Here is an 18,444-nt window from a genome sequence, read left to right as displayed (position 1 = left end):
AAACATCAACCAGTTGTCCTGGTATAAATCGCATCATCAATTCACATGAAGAACTGGCATGCTGCAAGAAAAGAAAATGCAAATATTAGCGCTTGCGCAGGCGTATGCATACTTTGTCACAGTTATCTCTGTGAGCAACTCAAGCCTATGAATAACACACCTGATAAATGCACAGACACAGAAAATGGCATTTAAAAGGTTAAATCATCATGCAACCTCGAGTGTTGCTGTCATCTTTCTGCTCCTGTAAAAGGAAACACATGGGTTCATCTGCACCTTTGTCAGGTGGGGGTTAGCTTCACACAATCATGTTCAGTCAGTCAGTCAGTTATTTTAAAATTCTTACTCATTCACTCAGTGGTTCCTTCTTTTGCTAATTGTGGAAATTATCATCGCATTCGTTTCCACGCTCAGCAAAACGACGTTATTTCAAAAAGAAAAATAATTTAGACTGGATTTCCTCGTTGAATCCTTTTTGGGGGGGACTCTCATTTCCTAATTGTCCCAAATAAGTGGCTTTCTCCTGAACCCATTTTAAATGTGGAGAAACTCACTTGCAACAATTTTCTTGACGACGTGTAACGCTTTTAATTCCCGACTTGCAGATCTGCTCAAAGAAAAGAAATTCACAAGTAAAAATCAGTGCTTGTTCAAAAATGAAAAATAAAAAATAACAGAGATTATCAAACCAAACTCTCAGTGCACTGTGAAAGTATCAAAATAAAAAGGCCTTGTTAAGTCATGACACAAACTCCTCATCATCTTCACAACAGGAGAAGAATCATCAGCTAGATTCACTCCAAACCAACCATCAACTGCACAACACACAACATAACCCTAATGTCTTATTAGCTATGAGTTTAATCACCAGGTCTGTGTTCTTCACTCATTTAGGCCACAGATCTATTTTATTCAATTTTTCCTTTTTCCCTTCATCATAAAACATGTGACATGCTGTCATGCACTTCACAAAAGACGTTTGTTCTGACGTATTCAGAGTTGTGTATCTAAATACAGGATTCACTCGCACATCAAAACAGGAAACTCAGTGTTTTAGAGTCTCCACTCAACACACAACAACTCCAACACATCTCATTCACTCGTGCTAGAATTCAGTCACCTTTCATTAATCTAAAACCGATCAACTAATTTGCATATCAGCTATTAACCCACTAAGTTGACAGGACGACAGAAAAGCATGTTCAAAATAGTATCACAAAAGACCATTTTAACACTAAATTTATTGTCTGATCACTGATTTATCAAACCAGGATTTTTTTTTTTTCCCACAAAAGTTAAATTGTTGTCCTGCAACTTGGAGAGTCAATTTTTTTCTTTAGGATAAATTCAGCATTTGATAACAAGTGTCTGCTAAATTGACACTATTGTAACACTGATGAAAGATAACAAGCTAATTTTCATTACATGTGTTTGTGTTATTAGGCAGGTCTAATGCACGTCTGTGGAGCTGCATCTCCAGCAGAGCATGTTCTTAAAAGCTGCCTTTTCTACACACTTCTCTGCTATTATTTAATCATTTCTTAACTAATGTGCTATGAGTCTTCATGAGTCATTTTGTGTTTGGAATTGTTAGTAGGGTTAATGCATGTTCTGCTTGTGTGTGTGTGTGATTTTGTATATGTTTCTATTTTCGCAATGTTTCAGACTCCGTCTCAATTTTCCAACTTAAGCAGTCAGTTTTCTTTTCCCCAGGTTTGCTAACCCAAATTTTGATTTCCCACATTAAATAATTCCTATGTGTTCTCACCTAGTCTTCTCACTCTGTTGTCCTCTCACTCTTTTGTCCTCTCCCACTTCAACAGTCCCGGCAGTTCTCCTTCAGCTTTGTCCTGTCTAGTAGCTGAAGTGCTGCTGCTGCCTTCTTGGGCGACTTCTTAGCAGCTGCTGCCGGTTTCTTGACTTTGGCTGCGGCGGGCTTCTTGGCTTTGCTCTCAGTAGCCTTGTTCATCTTGAAGGATCCGGAGGTCCTGGTGCCCTTGGTCTGCACCAGAGTGCCCTTCGCCACCAGGCTCTTGATGGCGGTCTTGACACGGGCCTTGTTCTTGTCCACATCGTAGCCTCCGGCAGCCAGAGCCTTCTTGAGAGCGGCCACAGACAGGCCGTTGCGCTCCTTGGAAGCGGCCACGGCTTTCACAATCAGCTCGCCCACGCTGAGGCCGACCTTCTTGGGCTTGGAAGTCATCGTCTTCTTCTTTTTGGCCTGAACCTCGGCGCAGGGCGTGTTTATGATGGAGCCTTTCCCACCACAGCGCTGGCACGTTGAACGCATCATGAAGGGTCCATTTCTTTCATGTCGCTAGCCGCATGTGGCTTGCCCAAGTCACTCAGTCCTTTTTGAGCATTTCAACATGCTGCCGCCGCAGACCCTGGCCTCAGATCCAGCAAGTTTAGCGCGCTGATCTCCAAAAAAGTCCCGAAGGCCAGAAAGACGTCAAATAAGTGTCTCGTGCTGAGAACTCAAACAAAAACTCCTCTTCACGCTGCCATCTTGCTCGCCCTTCCGTGGAATTCATCCAATCAGACAGGAAGATGGGTTTGCTTTCTTCTTCTGCTGCTGTTTATCCACATTGCTGCTGCTTTGCTGGGACTTTTTGTGCTCAGGACTTGCTGCTGTCTCTTTATCATGTTATTGCTTTGGAGCTGCATTTCTTATCTTCAGGGAGGAGTGAGCTCGCTTGTGAGGTTGAGAAACACATGGCACTGTAAATAAGTCAGCCAGAAACTTGGCCTGCATGTTTCCAATGGTGTTAAACTATAACTTTCTTCCGACTGTTGCATGTGGAAAATTGATACAGGTCTGCTTTTCACCTGAAAGTGACAAACTAAGACATTTTCATTATTATCATCACTGCTTAATCAACACACATCTCTCTCTCTCTCTCTCTGTCTGTGTTTGTGTGAACAATCCTTTCTTAAAAGCAGAAAATGACATTGTAGTTATTTTTCGGCTGATCAACACAAAACCTTTTTCCTATGATTATTTTTCATCTACAATATAAATTCTCTCTCTTTTTCACTCTTCTTTTTTTTTTTTTTTAAATAGCTGGTGACCTGCAAAATCACCGCTCTCACTCACAATCAGAGGCAATCACTTTTGCACAGTGCACAAAAACACTGTGATGTCAGACACATTCACACTCACTTTTTCATCTGCATAAATAAACCATATGGCTGGAGATATGTGCCATGGTGATCCATAAGCATGATCACCAGTTTATTTAATTATTTTTAATCCAACAAAACAAATAAACAAAAACATGATGCTGATGCTACACACACACACACGAGTCAAGGTGCAGAAAAACTGCTCATGGAAACGCTGCACACTCTCTGTTTCCCTCTCTTTGAGTAGTTCTCAGACAGCTCTTGATCTGATAATGTGTAGCTTGCTCATCAGCTCAAAAAACAAAAACAAAACTGCAACGCGACATCACACAGTAGTTGCATGCTCTGCCCACAGTGGCAAAGTCTTACACTTTCATATTCAACACAGCTTCTCCATCATGTATTTTTAGATGTTTCATACAGGGTTGAGCATATTAGTTGTTTTCACAGGTGTGCTCTACATCTCAACAATGGTTCATAATAAGACGACAGTCTTCCACACAGGTCAAGTGCCTCTATGCACTTCATTAGTTTAAATATTTACCTATATCACTTCTCCTCACATGTCATTGTACTGAATTTAAGCAACCACAAGTTTAATGTAGGTTACTTTTAACAACTATCCACCTCAATGGTTTGGCACACAGGCTGTTAACATTTTGTGTCAGGAAGGGGTGGGGGGAAAGCCACCCACCAGAGCACAGCTGCTGATGTGGGCTGGCCTTTTCCACACACTCTTCAAGGCTGGTGTGTTTTCTGAAAACTTCTAACATTTGAATCTCTTCCATTTATAAACCTGCGATTAACCGCACGGCTCAGGTCCGCGTGAAACCCGCGCGACCGCATTCGCGTGCACCCGCGCAGCTGTGGAGCCTTCGCTCTCTCTCTTTTATACATAAATACTTTGTGCTGCCAGGAGCAAAGTCCAGCACAAACGTCTTTCTCCCTCTAACTCACTCTTGGTTGCTTAGAAACCCATGATAACAACAACAGTCGGTGTTACAGACCACGTGTTCTGCTCCGCACACACTCACACAACAACAACAACAAAAATGACGACGACGACAACAACAATGGCAACAACACAAAATAGGCCTACTCCGGACTCACACCGGACCGCTCGGGACCCTGACCCAGTTGTGGGACGCTCACCCACTCGCGCGACAAAACCCAATGAAGGGACGCTCGGGACACACACCCAGGGCGATTTCAAAACCGGACACACACCGGACGCTTGGGACCCTTGGGCGATTTAACCACAACTTCTTTTTCGGGACACTAACCCAGTTATCGCTCCACAAAGCAGCGAACTTCTCAACGCCTCACAAAATGGCGGAGACTGCACCACGACACGGTTATAGAGTCGGCCTCTTTAAACTTACTTGGCGTTGCTTAGCGTGTAATATCAGCCTGAATCCCGCCGATCGCCATTCATCGAGGAGAAAGACAGACAGCGAATCCACAGGAACTTCCTGGCTGACGTCAGTCTTTCAGCGTGCCTCCCCCCCCTCGGTGAATGCGATCCCAGGGAGCCGGCATCGAAGGACCAATTAATGTTAGGTTTGTAGCTTGAACCTATTCGCTGGAACGTTAAGACAATATAATTACACTGCAAGCAAGACGCAAGTAGGCAAAGTTCTTCATGGTACTCGTGCACGGGAGAGACTGGACAGAGCGCCGTCCCTTCGCTTGACCCCAGTAGCTCTCGTCCGTCCTCCCATACACTATCCTTTTATTGAGGTTACATGAATATGCATAAGTTCATTAACATATGACGTCTACATACACAAAGAGTACCTTGCCTGTGTGTGTGTGTGTGTGTGTGTGTGTGTGTGTGTGTGGGGACTGCTGATCAAAGGGTCAAACATCCTTGGTCATGAAGAGGGTAGCCTCCCCCTCACCCTAGATGGTTCATCCTAGATAACACGGTGAGGAAGTCCTGCAGTTCATCTAAACAAAGAGCACTTAGACTAGAACAGACGCAACTACGTTAATCCTACCATAAAACAATAAGACACGGTATGACCTCTCATGCTCCCAAAGTGCTGTTTAATACACACAAAGTTTGCAGACTATCAAGGATCAAAACCTCTACCAATCTACAACTAATTACAAAACTCTAAGCATATAGAAGTAAATATTTCTAAGCATAAATGACAATCAACAATACAAATCTAACAGGCATGTTTGTGTCTACTTTTATTACCTTTTAGAAAACAGAGCCAGTTTATTAACCAACCGACACAATGCAGTCTATCAGTTTATATCTGCTTCATCAGTATCATGTTTGTCTGACAACATTAAAAAAGCTTCAGAACAAAATTTACAGAGGTCAGAATCACTGGATTATCCAGAAAAACAAAACAAAACATGCAGTTAGTTTATTGGCATTCTCTTTTACAAACCTACAGAAGTAGTGAATGTGGGACAGTTGTAAACATCAGAGTCTAGCAATTGCTCGCTGCTCTCACACTGTGACTGTCACTACTGATTCTATGGCGCAAACAGGATAACAGATGGCTGTAGCTTCAAGCTTTGGTAAGGGAAGCCTTACACCTGCTTTATTTTTAATGTTCACAGTTTCATATAAGTCTTTGTTTGTGATTTGTGACAATGTAAATGAAAACATAAAGTTCATCTTCCACATCGTGATATTCTAAGAGGCATATATGAGGATTAAGGAGGGTGAAGAATGCTTTTAAATATCATATAACAATTTCCTTGGTAGAAAACTGTGCAGACTGTCATGAATGTGCATTACGTAAATGCTTTTTTAAACACAGAAAACCTTCACCAAAGTCTTTGTTTCATACTTTACATAAAGCATGGTTGCTGAGGCAACAGTAAAATTAGACTGCGATGGAAAGGAGAAGTTTGAAATGACATTTGCCTTCACATTTGAAATTCAAACTAGCTTTATCGAGTGCAGGATCAGGTGATGGTTTAATGGAGTGGCCGTGCCACGCAATGTGGAAACTTCTGCAAACACACCCTGTTCATTTCTGTTTCCTCTCTGAAAATGAAAACCATCATTACCATTCTGCATCTTTTTATTGCAAAACCACAGTTATGTGCTTGCTCTTACTATTTAGCGTTAGAGAAACAGCCATACTATATTTTGAATCATCCTTCATCAAATCTCAAATCAGTGAGCACATTATTAACAGCTATCTATGACCAGGGGATTAGATTTACAAAAATGAATTGTTGAGATAATGGGTAGAGAAATGCTACCTATACAACTGAGATTTAAGCAGTATTTTATGAGAAAAGTGACTTACAGTAAATGAGATGGGAGAAAATTAAAGTGGTTTTAGCAGTTCCACATTATTGAGTGCCAGTGAAGTTCTGGTTTTAGTGATTTTTCTTAAATAAGACTAAATGAGACCCACAAATGATGGAGTTCTGTGCCAGATGGCCTCCACAGTCACCTGATCTACATCTAAACAAAATGGTTTGGGATGAGATGGACCCCAGAGTGAAGATTAAGGGCCAACAAGTGCTCAGCATCTCTAGGAAAGCATCTCTTTCAGGTGATTATATCATGAAGCTCATCGAGAGAATGCCAAGAGTGGGCAAAGCAGTAATCAAAGCAAAGGGTGGCTATTTTGAAGAATCTAAAATATGAAATATGTTTTGAATTCTTTCACACTTTTTTGGTTTTACTACATGATTCCATATTTGTTTATTCATAGTTTTGATGCCTTCAATGAGAATCTACAATGTAAATAGTCATAAAAATTAAGTAGAATCGTGAAATGAGAAGCTGATTTCAAACTTTTGACTGGTGGTGCATGAGTCGGAAAATCCTTCATTTCCTTGCACATAGAGGTTTGTATTTTCTTCACTTCTCTTCAGTTTCTGCACTCTCTTCTAATTTCACTGATCCAATGGGAAGGATTTCTAACATCTATTTTGAGGGGCCATATTATCAAGAGGTGGTCATGACATGGACAAATAAGAGAAATGGCTGGAAATTTAGCTGTTAAGTTAAGTTTAGGATAGGCTAAGAGTAAAAACAAGGTATCCCAGCTGTCATCAGAAGAACAATGTTTTAAGTTTTATATTAGAATATGTTGGAGATGGCCAGAGAGACAGTGGACTTGTTGATTGGTTCCTTTGCTATTTGGGAAAATCGTGGAAGTTTACACTATAATAGATGGGGAAGGAGCATGAAGACCTAAAAGCCACACTGATGACCAAGTTCACAATTTCATCTAAGGTGTATTGGCGGAAGTTCTGGTTGAATACTGGCCCTCCTGGTGAGAACACAACTGAGACATATTACGATCTAAATGGCCTCTACTGTTGCCAGAGCAGCCCAAAATATTCGGCTTTAAGTCATAGAGAATAGATATCAGAGCCTTAAACAGGCTGACTTCTGCTAAATGGGTCAAACTGGGCAGAAAGTCTACAAACACATAACATCCTTATAGAATATGATGTAACACTATAGATCAACTTACCTCAGAATATATAAAGCATATAAACAATCACAGCAATATGATGCAACAAACACAGCAGTGCTACTAATCCAAAATACTCAAAGCTTCATAGAACTGAAACAAACATTTATTTTTAGGTCCATTCTGCTGCTGATACAAACTTTAGGTTTCTGAATGTTGAACTTGTTGCTGCCTTTCATAGTGTGTAACTTGAAGGCCCTGAGTACTTTCTCCCACACTGAAAACACTGGAATGATACCATTATTTGAACATCACCTAATAAGACTGATTCAGGACAGACAATTAGTTATTTTAAACTTTTCTAGCAGTCCTTCACAAACAGGGAACAGTCTGTCTATTCTGTTGCCAGAGCCGCAAAATATATTCAATTCAATTCTGTCTCCAGATCATCTGTACACAACATAAAAGTTCAAATTTGACCCAGAAAGTGTTTTTTTTATCACAATAATTATAAAACTGCATGTATATGTTGTTTCACCAAGTCTGAAGGACACTAGTGTCCTCTGCATGCAACATGTTGTGCTGTAGTAAAGAATAGAAGCGGCACACGTTGAGCTTGTGTTAACTTCACAGCAAGAATGTTTATTCTTTACAACAGGATGTTGAAATCATCAAATTTCTCGAACAGTTTCTGCCTACCATTGCTGATTTGCTTAAAAATGGTATGATTCAAAGTTTGAATGTATATATATAATGAGCACTGTAAAATGTTAGGTTCTTATATATAAAAAATGCAGAGAATTGACAAGTTAAAATCTGAAAAAAAGTATAATATTTAAGGACATCTTAATAATAAAAATGAAAAAAAATTACAAAAACTTTACATTGTAAAAAAAGACTTAATGACATTTTCTGAACGTTGAATTTCACAATACTGCAAAATGAAATACTTGTATCAATATTTGTTATTTATAGTTTTATTCACAAAATGAAGGAAAGGACATTTTCATTTATCTCTCATGCTTCACTATAGCAGTTGTCTCATTACCAACTATAGCAGTAACACAAAAAAATAAAAAACAAAAACAAAATAGCAGTAGAAAGTATTGGTCTTAGTGGAGGGCATCCAACACCCTCCACTCTGCTCAGCATCACCTGAAGAGTCCTGGGACTCTCAGTAAAGATGCTTTTCACTGATTTCAGCTCGGCTTTTAATACCATTATTCTAGACATTCTTTTAGACAAGCTGACAAACTTGGTCCATGTGCATTGATCAAAAACTTTCATACTGACTAATCACATGTCTCTCCAGAGTCTGAGCAATTATAAAAGACTACCCCCTATCCACCACCTCTTTAACATTCTGCCCTCTGGAAAAAAGTTCAGATGCATCGGGTGCAAAACCGACAGACTCAAGAACAGCTGCTACCTGGGCTGTCAGAACTCTTTATACAAATTAAGAGTGTGAGTAGACTTCTCCTATACAGTCATTCTGTCGCTACTATTGACTATATTGCTGCCATTCCCTGTGCAACATTTTGGAAGATGTGGAAATACCATCCCTATCCTTACTGGCCATAGCCCTCCCCCCCTTATTTATTTATTATATTTTATTATGATGCCCTTGTGTTTTTTCTTTTTTTATATACAGTTGTGGTCAAAAGTTTACATACACTTGTAAACAGTATAATATAATGGCTCTACCGAGTGTCCCGTTATTTCTAAAACTCTGATTTTTCTCTGATAGAGTGATTGGAACAGATACTTCTTTGTCACAAAAAACATTCATGAAGTTTGGTTCTTTAATGACTCTATTATGGGTTAACAGAAAAAAGTGATCACATCTGCTGGTTCAAAAATATACATACAGCAACATGAATTAGCAATTTTGGTGACTTAGAAAGTTGTCAGTGAACTGAGCTTCATAGCATGGCCTCTTAACTGCTTGTGAGTGATTATGAGTGACGTGACGTGACCATCACCTCCCTGCTGGTGGCTGATGCTCGCAGCCATTGGTGGTTCCTGTTGGGTCTGTGTTTCCACAAGCCCCGCTGGTTTTAGAGACTTATTCATCATGAAGAAAACAAGACAGTCGATCGATCGATTACTTGCAAGGGAGGCCTGTGTCCACCACGAAAATGACCCCAAATCCGGCCTCCTCCCGCTGCCTTTTATTGAGAAACAGTTCACACAAAACACATCACAGCAAAGCAACGCCCACATGGTTCTAAGATGTATATGTGTATTGTATGTATATGTGTGAACTTCTGTATGTAAGTAAGAATGTGTGTGTGTGTGTGTGTGTGTGTGTGTGTGTGTGTGTGTGTGTGTGTGTGTGTGTGTGTGTGTGTGTGTGTGTGACCTAGTGCTGGGCAGGAAGCATACATCAAAATACCCTCACAAGGATGTGTCTGTAATAAAAATAAAAAATAGATCTGTCGGGCATTTTTCTTGACCTTAGGGCCTAAGGGCAATATTCTGATTGCTACAGGACAGGACGGGCAAAGAAAGAAAGAAAGAAAAAAGTACAAATAAATAGAGATGGAAAATGAGTAAGAACAGAAAAAAATAATAAAATAGGATTTGAATAAAATATTTAATTTATGGCAACTTTGTCTATCAGAGTTGCTAAGCTAAATCAAAAGCAAAGCCTCTGTGCTGATGGAAAGGAAACATTAAAGAGCAGCTGGGAGTAAAACCACGGCAGCTGGCACAGTACTGCACACCTACCAATGAGAGAGACTTGGCATGTCTGCTTCCAGTTTGAATGACTGCAGTTCATGGACCTGGTTTTCCTGAGACAGGAGGATCTGTTGATGGCCTCCATGGTCGGCAGAAGGCAGTCAGTGATCTTTGGGCAGCCTTCCTGTATTCAGCTGTGGTCGCTGCTCACCAAACCCAGGCAGTAAGAGAACACACTCTCCACATGGACCAGCAGCAGCTTCTGGTCCATGTTACTCTTCCTCAGGATATGGGGGGAGTGCACCCGCTGCTGGGCTTTTTTTTATCATGGTGATTGTGTTGCGGGTCCACATGAGATAAGTGATGCTGTGGTTGCCCAGAAACCTGAAGGAGACACATTTAACCTGTTCACCATTTATAATGAGGGGAGTGGACCCATCTGTGTCTCCTGGAGAACATTATGAGCTGTTTTGTTTTAACACATTATTTTTTGACCACCAGCGGGACAAATTCTCAACTTCTGCCTGGTATAAGAGGATGTCTGTGATTATGGTGTTGAATGCTGAGCTGTAGTCCACAGAGATCATCATCATATAACTCCTCCTGTTCTCTAGATAGCTCAGTGCTCTGTAAAGGGTGATGGTGATAGCATCCTACATGGACCGATTTCATCTATAAGATAACTTGGCCGTCGAGAGAGGGAGGTAGCCTCTGATGTGCTCAGACAGTATCTGCTCAGAGCACTCCATGACTACAGAGGTGAGGACTACAGGTCTGTAGTTATTGAAGCAATATGACAGTAAAGGAAATGTGTTGTTTTATTCATTAAAACACTGCAAATGAAGCTGTTTTTTTTTTTTAAGTGACATCAGAAACAGCAGCATGTGACATCACGTGATGGCGGAGTTTCAGTTCATCCTTTGTCATCTTTTTTTTTTTTTTTTTAATAGGACGGGGAAAAGAATGAAAGAAAGAGGGGGAGAGAAAGAAAGAAAACCTAAGGGGAGAAGAGACGGTGAGAAGGGGGGGAAGAGAGAAAAAAAACAAACCACAAAAAAAACAAACTCCTGGGTCACCTGTATGGAGAAAAAAAAAAACAAACAAACAGAGGAGACAGCAAACAACAAAGAGCAACATAATAATAGAAAAAAAAGCACCATCACAATAAACTACCTAGTCATAAATATCAATAGTTACTAAATAATAGACGATATTGTTCAGCACGCAAGATAGACAGCGCACAGTGTGCTTTGAGGCAGCAGCCAAGAAAGCTGTAGTCCGCGTCTGTGAATACCCATGTGTGCATACCTGTGTGGATCAGCATGCTTGCATTCCAAAGGTTTCTCCATGTAATGATCTGCTAGGGAGTGTGGGGAGCCACGGCCCTGTCCTTTATGGTATCAAGGGTATGGAGGAGATCAAAACTCCAGACATCCAGAGGCCCCCAGAACACAAGAGACCAAGGAAGACCAACAGAGGGGCAGCCGCGCCACTGTCCCAGTAAGAGCTGAGGAGAGTCCCAGATGAGGGCTCATTCGGCAGCTGCGGAGCAGAAGCCAGGGGGAGTTGCAGCGACGCGCCCGTGGGCTCCGCCGGCAGCCAGCTGTGCCTGAGTGACCGAGCCCCAGGCCGAGAGGCCGGGGGCACCCCACCTCCGAAATGGCCCGAGCGAGCCCCAATAAGCAGCCGCCAAGGAGTGAGCCGGTGTGTACCCGGACGCCCACCCCCAGATACAAAGAACCACCAACGCACCGACACCTGAGGGAGTCCGCCACCGGCAGGGGAAGTGGTGGTGGGTGGAGATAGGCCTCCAAACCTTGGAAGGCCCGAGATGTCCCCAGAGAGGTGGCGTCTGATACCCAACCTGACATATAGATACAAACATACATTCCCACCCTCATGCTCTCATGCGCACTTCACACTCAACCGACGTGGAGACAGACATAAAGAGACGCTGTATACACGATCACACTCCCCAAGCATACTCTACATACCGGGTCTAGGTACCCCTGCCCCTGGAGGGGGGAACTGCACCCAGACCCAGGTGGTGTTACCCTTTTCCCTGCGGTGGGGAGAGGCAGACCGCCCCGACTCCGCAGCAGCAGGGAGGCCCCACACCCCAGACCGCAGCCGGACGGCCGACTCCTCCCAGCCCCCCCCCCCCCCCCCCCCGCCCCAGCAGGCCGCAGAGAACGGGGGTGAGAAAAGACTCCAAACCTCCCTCCACCCGCTCATTGTAGTGTTGATGCATGTGTGTTCTAAGGTGCAATTAAAACCCAGGAGGGCATGGAGCTACCTGCCAGAGAGCAGCAGGTAAGCGCATAGTCCCTCCTGTTAGCCCTCAATGTCTACATGTATTTAAAATTGAGAGGTGGGCAACGAAGCCAGGGGTGAGGTGTACACCCTGATGGTAACTTGGACTCCGTGTATTGTGCCCACCCCTACATACCCCTACTCCAAGGCCCTGCATGTGTGGGTGGTTGTGGTGGAGTGGGAGGAGGGAGGCAGCTGGAGATGGGGAGGAAAGGAAGGGAGGGGCAGTGACCCCTCCCTGGGGCCAGCTCCCCCGCTGACCCCAGTAGGCACTCCCACACTCCGCGACCCGCCAGGGAAAAGGGGGCCCAGGCCCATCCAGACCGGGGCCCAGCGCGGCAGTGCCCCCCGGCCCCACAGAGCCCGGGACAGTCCACCCAACCCCACCACAGAGAAAACTGCACCCACCCCACCATCCACTCGTCTTCCAGACTACATGAGACAATAGACACCCAGGCTGAGATCTTCCTCCACCTCTCCTGTATCTCCCCCTCCTGCAGAGAGTTCCTGAGGGGAGGAAAGCTCTTGCAAGGTGTAACAATCTCCCCCACCGGTTGAAGAGCCCCACAGGCGATTCGACACACCGGCGGCACCCTGCGCCAGGGATGGGCTCCCATGCACCCACCCGCCCACAACCCCGGCAACACACAAACCAGGACCCAAGGCCCCGAGGCCCAGCCAGGGCCCCAGCCCAGAGATGGAGCGCCCCCATTTGGATTGTAGACTGTGAATATCAGGAGTCTACAAACATATAAAGACTTAAACTGGACACAGTTATGTATCAATGTCAACTTACAGCTGTTTCACTTTCACAGGGTTTGTTGGAGCATTTCAGTGTCAGCAGATGGCAGCACCAGATCATAGTTTCATCTTGAGTAGTTAGAAAAGCATTTCTAGACACAAAGCTTGCAAATACACAGTCACACACACATAACAGATGTATGATTCCAAATGTATAACAAATATTCCAAATTAACACCTAAAATATCACCTGAGCTTAGGTAACCTCTGTAACTAGATGCCAAACTGTGTTGTTTTAATTACTAGTGGTCACTTTTGGTATTACATCAAATGAAATCCCCTGCAGCACTGACCTCAGATGAGAACATGAAGGCTGCACAAAGGGAAAATAATACTGTCCACCTCCTGATTTAAGTGTTTTAATGTTGGGTGTAATGCCTTCCAAAATTATGCATTTACATTAGAGCAATATAGTAATGCTACACACTACTGTAGTAAATTCAGTAATAATGTTACAATTGTGGTGCTACTTTTGCTACTTGCATTACAAAGGCTCTTCAATTATCTGCGCAATGAATGAATTAAAAATCTATCAGATGTGTTTTTCTTAATGCTACAATCAGCTGATGTCAGTTCGTGTACAGGGAGGTGAGGTCTGCAACTTTTGAGTGGAGATATTACTTTTGTTTTTGTAGCACGAGAGGCTGAGAGTGTGATGGTAAAGTGTAAACTGCTTCAAGGACAGAAAAGAAATCGTGACTTGTGACTTTGACTCTGTGCAAACATCTGCACAAAAGCATGCTAACACAAAGCTAGCCAGGGAGAAAATTCTTACAGATTTAATGAATTAAAACTCTTCAAACAAACACACACATGCACTTTGTTCTTTTCAACCACTGAATGATTTTCCTTCTGTCTTTACTCTGTGGTTGAGGTTCAGCCGCTTGCCTGTTCTTTGTTATCTGCTCTGAACAGAGGTGTGTATCAGTTAGAAACACTGTTCAAAGTTTCCATCGCTGCTCTTTCTGAAACCCACAGAACCACACGACAGGAACAACATGTGACAGCAAAGTTTATTGATGCTGCAGAGGAAGCAGGACAACGCTGTAGAATCAACTGCACGGTGCCACACAAAGCAAAGTTACAGAGGGCATTCAAAACAATACTTTTATATTTTAGTTACTTTTAGTAACTAAACATGTCTGTTGGGCTGACCGTATCTGTTCAAAGATGGTTGTTCATCTCAGACCACCTTTGAACAGAGGCACAGGTTTACGACACCAACTGTCTGCTGTCTATAATCCAGTTTTGAGATCCTTCCCAGGAATGTGATTAGGTAGGACCAATAAGGGGTCCATGACCCTCATGGGGGTCACTCCCACTGGGTTTAAATCTGGGACTCTCCACCATTTGACCTTAGAACTGAAGAAGCTTCTCGGATGAGAGGTGAAACGTCTTCAAGCAACTTAAAGAAGTCCAGACGCTTTTCTTTGCAAGCTCTTTAGACAACGATGACCTGGATGACTGAGAACCTTCACAGACGTGTCTGATAGGCCGTGTGGACCAGTTAGAGACCAGCCGCTGGGTGCCGTTGGACTGGTGGACTACATCAGTAAAGAGTAGAGTGGCTCTGGTTTAAAGTCTGAACACAAACACACACAGTTCAACATGAGAAGAATAAGCAACTCTAAAACCCTCTGTTGTGTTTATGTGAAGTAAACAGACAGAATGGGGAGAGGATTTAAAGACATTGGTAATAAATTTACATTTGATGTTGAGGGTTCAGACGGTGAGGCAGACATTGTCTCTGAAGGATCAAACTACTTACAGGAGAAACTAACTCAAGATAAAGCTTCATTTATGTGAGTTCAATTTAAAATAAGCTGAATCTTTTGGGGAATTTGAAGAAGTTTCAGTATTAAATATGAAGTAAGTGATGCAAATGTTTGTTGTTTGTACACTGTAAACATGAATTGATTGCAAACTGATTGCAAAATTCTTTATAACAGTAAAGCATTACTGTAGTAACAGTTATAATTCATAACATCATATCAATGATTTGACATTTTGAAGTTATCATCTTGTTCACCTTGGATTTCTTTAAAGGTGCTTTTCTACTTTCGGTTTTCTCTCACTGAGCTGTTGATGATTTACTTCAAACTGTTATTTACTAGCATAGTGAGCTAAGACCTGATTCAGTGTGGAGAAGAAAGCTTCCTGCAGGTCTCTAACGACCTCAGATATTTATTTACTGTTTTTACTAAATGTGGAAAATAAAAAGAATTATTCTGCTTTTAGTGAATAAACAGCAGCTGTACCTGTTTGGTCAGACAGCTGTTTGTCCATAACTGATGTCTTCAGTTCTCAGGGCAACAGCTGGATCACTCTCTGTCCAATAAAACACACAGAGGACATCACTGCAAGTGCTACAAGTTATAAAAGTGGTAATATTAAAATGGATTTGTGTTTTTAAAAGAAAACAAACTTATTTTTCAACAACAATGTTTGATTCTGTTTGTACAGTAGCAGTCCTGCATGACGACCTGAGCAGCTGAAGTATTTTTATCTGACAGAGGAAACATGACGACCACAGAGCTGTTAGTTTCTGTTAACAGACTAACCACAGGCTGAAAAACCCACAGCCCAACATGCAGAGAACAGCATTCATTCAGCATTCAGAAATCATATTTGACCTCTGAGTTTTTGCATTAAAAAGATTTTCAGAAAGCTTCACATCTGAATCATTGGTCAAAGTCACCAATGTTTGAACTTGTATGAGATTTTGTACATAATGACTTATTGTATTAATGCAGTTGTGTGACTCATGCACAGCAACGTGACTAGAAAACCCCAAACAAGAAAATCTAAAAATAAAAACTGACATCACTTTAAGATTGAGAGGAAGAAATTGAAAATGTACAAACTGAAAAACCTCCAAAGTGGAAAGAATTAAAAAATAAACCAGTGTAGACAACATGAAGATGACCTGTGGTAATATAGCTGATCCAATTAAAACTTAGCATTCATTCATGTTACTACCTAATTCTTTAAATGTGACTCATCCATTTATATTTAAATTCAGAGTCATAGTAATAACAGTAATAATGCATTTATTTATTCATTTATTTTCTTATCTAATGTCAAGTATGGAAGAAAGATTTTGGGGATGAAGCTAAATGTGGACAATACATATTATACAAGGAATATTTAAGGAGTTTTAATTGTGTTTAGCACATTAATTTAAGCTGAGTGAGTTCACAGAGATCCTTTAACCGAGTTTTATCTTTTCTTTCAACATGAACACTGGACACACAGCATATCAAACACTACCTCTGCTTCTTCTGATTGGCTGTTATTGATGACTTGTGATTTTCTGTGACTGTACGTGACGTCATCTCCAACATGTCCCCCATCATCTGAAATGAGCCAGAATGAACAGAGAAATAATTCACTGTTTCATGTTGCGAGAAACATATTAGTGAATATCACATTAAAATAATTTACTTTGAAAAACAAAGTCTGAGTCTCACCTTCAGTTTTCCTGTGAACACATCGTCCCCCTAACAGAACCAGTAACACCAGTAAGAACCCACAGATCGATTTAAGAAATGACAGCACAGAGAGAGCAGTGGAGGACAGTGATGGAGGAGGTGTTGATGTAGGTGGAGGTGTTGATGTAGGTGGAGGTGTGGATGTAGGTGGAGGTGTGGTGGTGTGTTCCCCTAAAATAAAGCAAACACAGTCATTAAGTTGTCGTCACATTGTGAATGTTGAAAGCTGCAGAAACACAGACAGGTGAGTGTGTCACCTGTGACAGTGATCCAGCTGGATGGAGACTCTCCATGACCGCTGATGTCACACTTGTAGAGGCCTTCATCAGACCTGGAAACATGCTGGATGGTCATGTGACCTGTAGGCTGCTTCCTCATGAGGGAGCCATCTTTATAGAAAGCAGCTGGGAGGTTGGAGGGAGTGGTCTTTGTTTTACAGAGCAGAGTGACGTCATCTCCCTCCATCACAGGGAGGACAGGACTCTGCAGGATCACTGATCCACCTCAACACAGAGACAAACTACAGCATTTCATCCATTTACACACAGCTTCATCAACACTAACTCCACACACTCAGCTTACCAGTGACTGTCAGGTTAACCATGTTACTGATGGGACCCTCTCTGGACTCACACCAGTAAACGCCACTGTCCTGAGGGAAAACAGTGATGTCACAGGAAGAACCAGACCATCTTCCCCACCCATCTCCACACTGAGTGATCTTATTTTTGGTCCTCAGAGTCCATCCACCAGAGCTGTCGTCCTCCTCACAGCTCAGAGACACAAAGTCTCCTTTAAAGAACTGAGAGCTGCTGGGACTCACAGTCAGACGAGCTGTGAGGGTTACAATGAAAAACTGTTGATATTTCATATTTTATAACTTCTGTCTTAGACAGTCGTTAAAAATGCACTTTGCTTTGTCAATTTTATGTCTGAAACTCAATCAGGTCATATCAGTGAGCATTTCTCAGGTTTAAACTGTGACAGAAGAAAGTTACTGACCTTGGTTTGTTGTGCAGCTCAGCAGTGAGATCAGAACTAAAGAGAAATGAGACTCAGGTTGATTTGAGGTGAACATAAAGAACAACTCCACACAAACAGCTGACAAACTGTTTGTGTGGAGTTATGGAAATATGGTATCTAACCAGATTCTTACTCTGGATGGCATTACCTTGGCTTCCAGTAACGCTGTGAGGAACCTTAGAGTGATGTTTGACCAAGACATGTCCTTCAACGCACATATTAAACAAATATGTAAGACTGCTTTCTTCCATCTAAAGTTAGAAATATCCTGTCTCAGAGTGATGCTGAAAAACTAGTTCATGCATTTATTACTTCCAGGCTGGACTACTGCAATTCATTATTATCAGGATGTCCAAAAAACTCGCTGAAAAGCCTTCAGCGAATCCAAATCCACCGGTCCGTCGGGCTGAGTGTAAAAGCGAAGCTCTCAATTTACCAGTCGATCTACGTCCCTACCCTTACTTATGGCCACGAGCTGTGGGTAGTGACCAAAAGACTGAGGTCGCGGATACAAGCGGCAGAAATGAGCTTCCTCCGAAGGGTGGCTGGCCTCTTCCTTGGAGATAGGGTGAGAAGTTCGGCAATTCCGGGAGGGGCTCAGA

General features: G+C 42.3%; 1 protein-coding gene across 2 annotated transcripts in view; it reads right to left on the bottom strand.

The window, feature by feature from the left end:
* Positions 1-18,444, bottom strand: part of LOC113018111 (Fc receptor-like protein 4) — a 66,361-nt gene that overhangs the window by 46,435 nt on the left and 1,482 nt on the right. The window contains exons 2-7 of one of the 2 annotated variants that reach the window (XM_080298956.1): positions 17,822-17,857; positions 17,402-17,653; positions 16,799-17,322; positions 16,599-16,684; positions 15,587-15,656; positions 14,324-14,910 (exon numbers count right to left, since the gene is read on the bottom strand). The exons of the other annotated variant lie outside the window; for it this stretch is intronic. Coding sequence (XP_080155082.1) covers positions 16,991-17,322; positions 17,402-17,653; positions 17,822-17,857 — 620 coding nt within the window. The 3' untranslated portion in view covers positions 14,324-14,910; positions 15,587-15,656; positions 16,599-16,684; positions 16,799-16,990. Of the gene's footprint in view, positions 1-14,323; positions 14,911-15,586; positions 15,657-16,598; positions 16,685-16,798; positions 17,323-17,401; positions 17,654-17,821; positions 17,858-18,444 lie in introns of those variants that run through there. 2 annotated transcript variants of the gene reach the window in all.

This window comes from Astatotilapia calliptera, chromosome 3 (genome assembly GCF_964374335.1).
Source record: "Astatotilapia calliptera chromosome 3, fAstCal68.1, whole genome shotgun sequence".
NCBI lineage: Eukaryota > Metazoa > Chordata > Actinopteri > Cichliformes > Cichlidae > Astatotilapia > Astatotilapia calliptera.
The sequence above is the reverse complement of the archived record's forward strand: the minus strand, read 5'-3'. Positions and strand labels throughout refer to the sequence as shown.